Source organism: Antrostomus carolinensis, unplaced genomic scaffold, assembly GCF_000700745.2.
Source record: "Antrostomus carolinensis isolate BGI_N321 unplaced genomic scaffold, ASM70074v2 scaffold36633, whole genome shotgun sequence".
Lineage (NCBI taxonomy): Eukaryota > Metazoa > Chordata > Aves > Caprimulgiformes > Caprimulgidae > Antrostomus > Antrostomus carolinensis.
This window is the reverse complement of record NW_010307924.1, coordinates 1-2,542: the sequence shown is the minus strand read 5'-3', so window position 1 is coordinate 2,542 and position 2,542 is coordinate 1. Positions and strand designations below refer to the sequence as shown.

Here is a 2,542-nt window from a genome sequence, read left to right as displayed (position 1 = left end):
CCCTAGTGAAAAAAATGAGAAAAAGAATGAATCTGGTGAAGGAATATGAGGCTTAACACCAAAATGAGTCAATACAATTGAAAAAGTCTTTTTTTTTTAACCATTTTAACAGTTATTTCTTCTCTAGACAGCCTCTCTGAACTTCCTTTTCCGAGTGAAGAGATCAGCTGAGACTCGTGCTTAGAGAAGGCTGATAGAAAACTACACTTCCAATTTCCTAATTAACAAAGACTTGAGGAACACAGCGTGGGCAAGACTGGCTTAGTCCACTCCGCACACCAATAGGTCACAAAATATCCCCTCAACCAGCCTCTGAGCAGCTCACATCCATGACGGTTCACAGAGAATGTGAAAAGCTTCAACTACACACGACAGGGAGAGAAGAAGAACAGCAACGGTCTTGCCAACATCCTTTTACAAGCAGAAATTAAGTTTTTCTAGGTCTTAGGAAGCATTTTAAACTGAAAAGTGATCAAAAAGACTATTTGATATAGGGAAAGTGAGTATTAATCCCAAATTTGATGATGGTTTTGTAAACCTGAGGATATGGAACGAGCGTTAACTACTACTGTTGGTCAATACTGCTAAGAACAGCAGTTCATCCAGCACAACAGGACCCTGATTCTATTTAAGAATAAATAATGTCAAATTCAATCACATAAATTGTGTCAAATTCAATCACATAAATCGTGTCAAATTCAATGACATAAATCGTGTCAAATTCAATGACATAAATCGTGTCAAATTCAATCATAAATTGATTTAATTGAAGATGATAATCCAGGTTTTAGGTATCCACGCTACCCCAGAAACACCTACATCTCTTAAAATTCAACTGAAAGCACTTTCTTTGTCAGATTTGCTACAAGGAGCAGTCAGAAACAAATCAATATATAATTTAGGGGGGGGAAAAACCCCAAAACAATAATAAAGCTTGAAAGATAAATGCTTAATTTGAGTTATTGAGGCTGCAAATGCTCCTACCCGGCTGGACACGAAGTCTCCCAGTGGACTGAGCAAATCCAACCCCGTTTTCTGCGATGCACTGGTACAAGCCAGAGTCCTCTTGGGTGACGTTGAGGATCCGCAGACGGTTCCCCATGGGAAGATGCCGGGGAGAGAGGCGGAGGGGAGCTGCGTTGTGGAGCCAGCTAAGGGTGGGAGCAGGAATTCCGCGGACGTCGCACCAGAAATGCACAGTGGCTCCAACGGCCGCCGTTTCATCTTGCAGCCCTTTGGAGATGGAGGCAGGTTCTACAAAGGGAAATAATTTTACGTTAAACCACCGTATGTTGATCTTTGCAGTGTTTTTTTCAGGACTTAGGCTAAACGTTAAGCAAATCTATTGCCTAAGGCTAAGCAAGCACTGTGTACTTCTAGTCCTACGCAGCCTAAAGCTGTTTTTCCCCCAAAACTTGGATTATTTTAGTGGCCTCTCCCTTCTATTCCAAACAGTCCCGTGTTTGCATTGCTACTGTAATTATATTTTCCAAATAATTCTTTAGTGTCATCCCCATAACAAAAGGTGTATCTTGTGTCAACAATCAGTTTTCTGAGTTACTCGAACATATACATTTCAAAAACCAAACACAAACACGGAGGCAAAAAAAACCCCAAAACCTCAAACAACAGGAAAATCTGCTACAAAGGGAAAGGGGGATGAGGAATGATTTGCAGCCACACAAAAGAAGCCAAGTTTATTTCTTTTGCTTTTGTTTTTTTGTCCTCATCTAAACATATCACATCTCATCACCAGCTTTTTGCTTGTATACAACCTCAAAAAGAGAAACATCTGATCTCTGGCACGTTATTGACACCATATCCCAGAGATACTTGGCACTCTGAGGTAAAATAAATAGGCAGTTCCTCCCTCGGAGTTTGTTATCCTGTACTGTGTAATTATTTCAGACTGTGATGGGATATTGAAGAGATAAATGGTTAAGGATTTGTATTTGGGAGAGATGATGAGATATGGTTGTTATGAAGGTTTCTTTAGTCTTTATTTTAATAGATTTTTAGGTTGAAAAGGAAGTGGTAGGCTATTTGGAATCAGATTCCAAAACCCAACAAATATACAATCAAAACGTTCATTGCCTGGACGTGAGAATATCTTTATTTCTTACCAAGTACAGTCAGTGAATAGTTAACGTATTTCACTGCTCCCAATTCATTTCCCACCACGCAGGAGTAATTTCCAGAGTCTGACACCTCAAGCTTGTCCGTCACCAGATGGGAGTGCAGCAGTTTCCACCTCCCTTTTCTCAGCGCGTCTCGACCGTCTTTAACCCAGCGGACGGAGGCCGGAGGTGACCCACCAACAACACATTCTAACGTCAGAGCGCTGTGTCGGGGCGCTGCCAGGTGCTGGGGTGCCAGGGGGTGAAGGATGTGGAATTCATCTGAGGAAGAACCTGGAGGAAAGGAGATGATTAATCTTCTAAACCTGTCTGTTAGTCCTGAGGTTTGGTTTTCAAGCATGGTTGCTTAAAGAGTTGTGACTTGGTGTGATATTGTGGGGCTGTGCTAACCTCATGAAGTTCAA

General features: G+C 41.5%; 1 protein-coding gene across 1 annotated transcript in view; it reads right to left on the bottom strand.

Moving 5' to 3' along the window:
* CDON (cell adhesion associated, oncogene regulated) overlaps window positions 1-2,478 on the bottom strand; it is a gene marked incomplete at its 3' end in the record, with an annotated part of 19,882 nt that extends 17,404 nt beyond the window's left edge. The window contains exons 1-2 of the mRNA XM_029084409.1: window positions 2,124-2,478; window positions 985-1,254 (exon numbers count right to left, since the gene is read on the bottom strand). Coding sequence (XP_028940242.1) covers window positions 985-1,254; window positions 2,124-2,478 — 625 coding nt within the window. The remainder of the gene's footprint in view (window positions 1-984; window positions 1,255-2,123) is intronic.
* Between the last annotated feature and the right edge of the window lie 64 nt (window positions 2,479-2,542).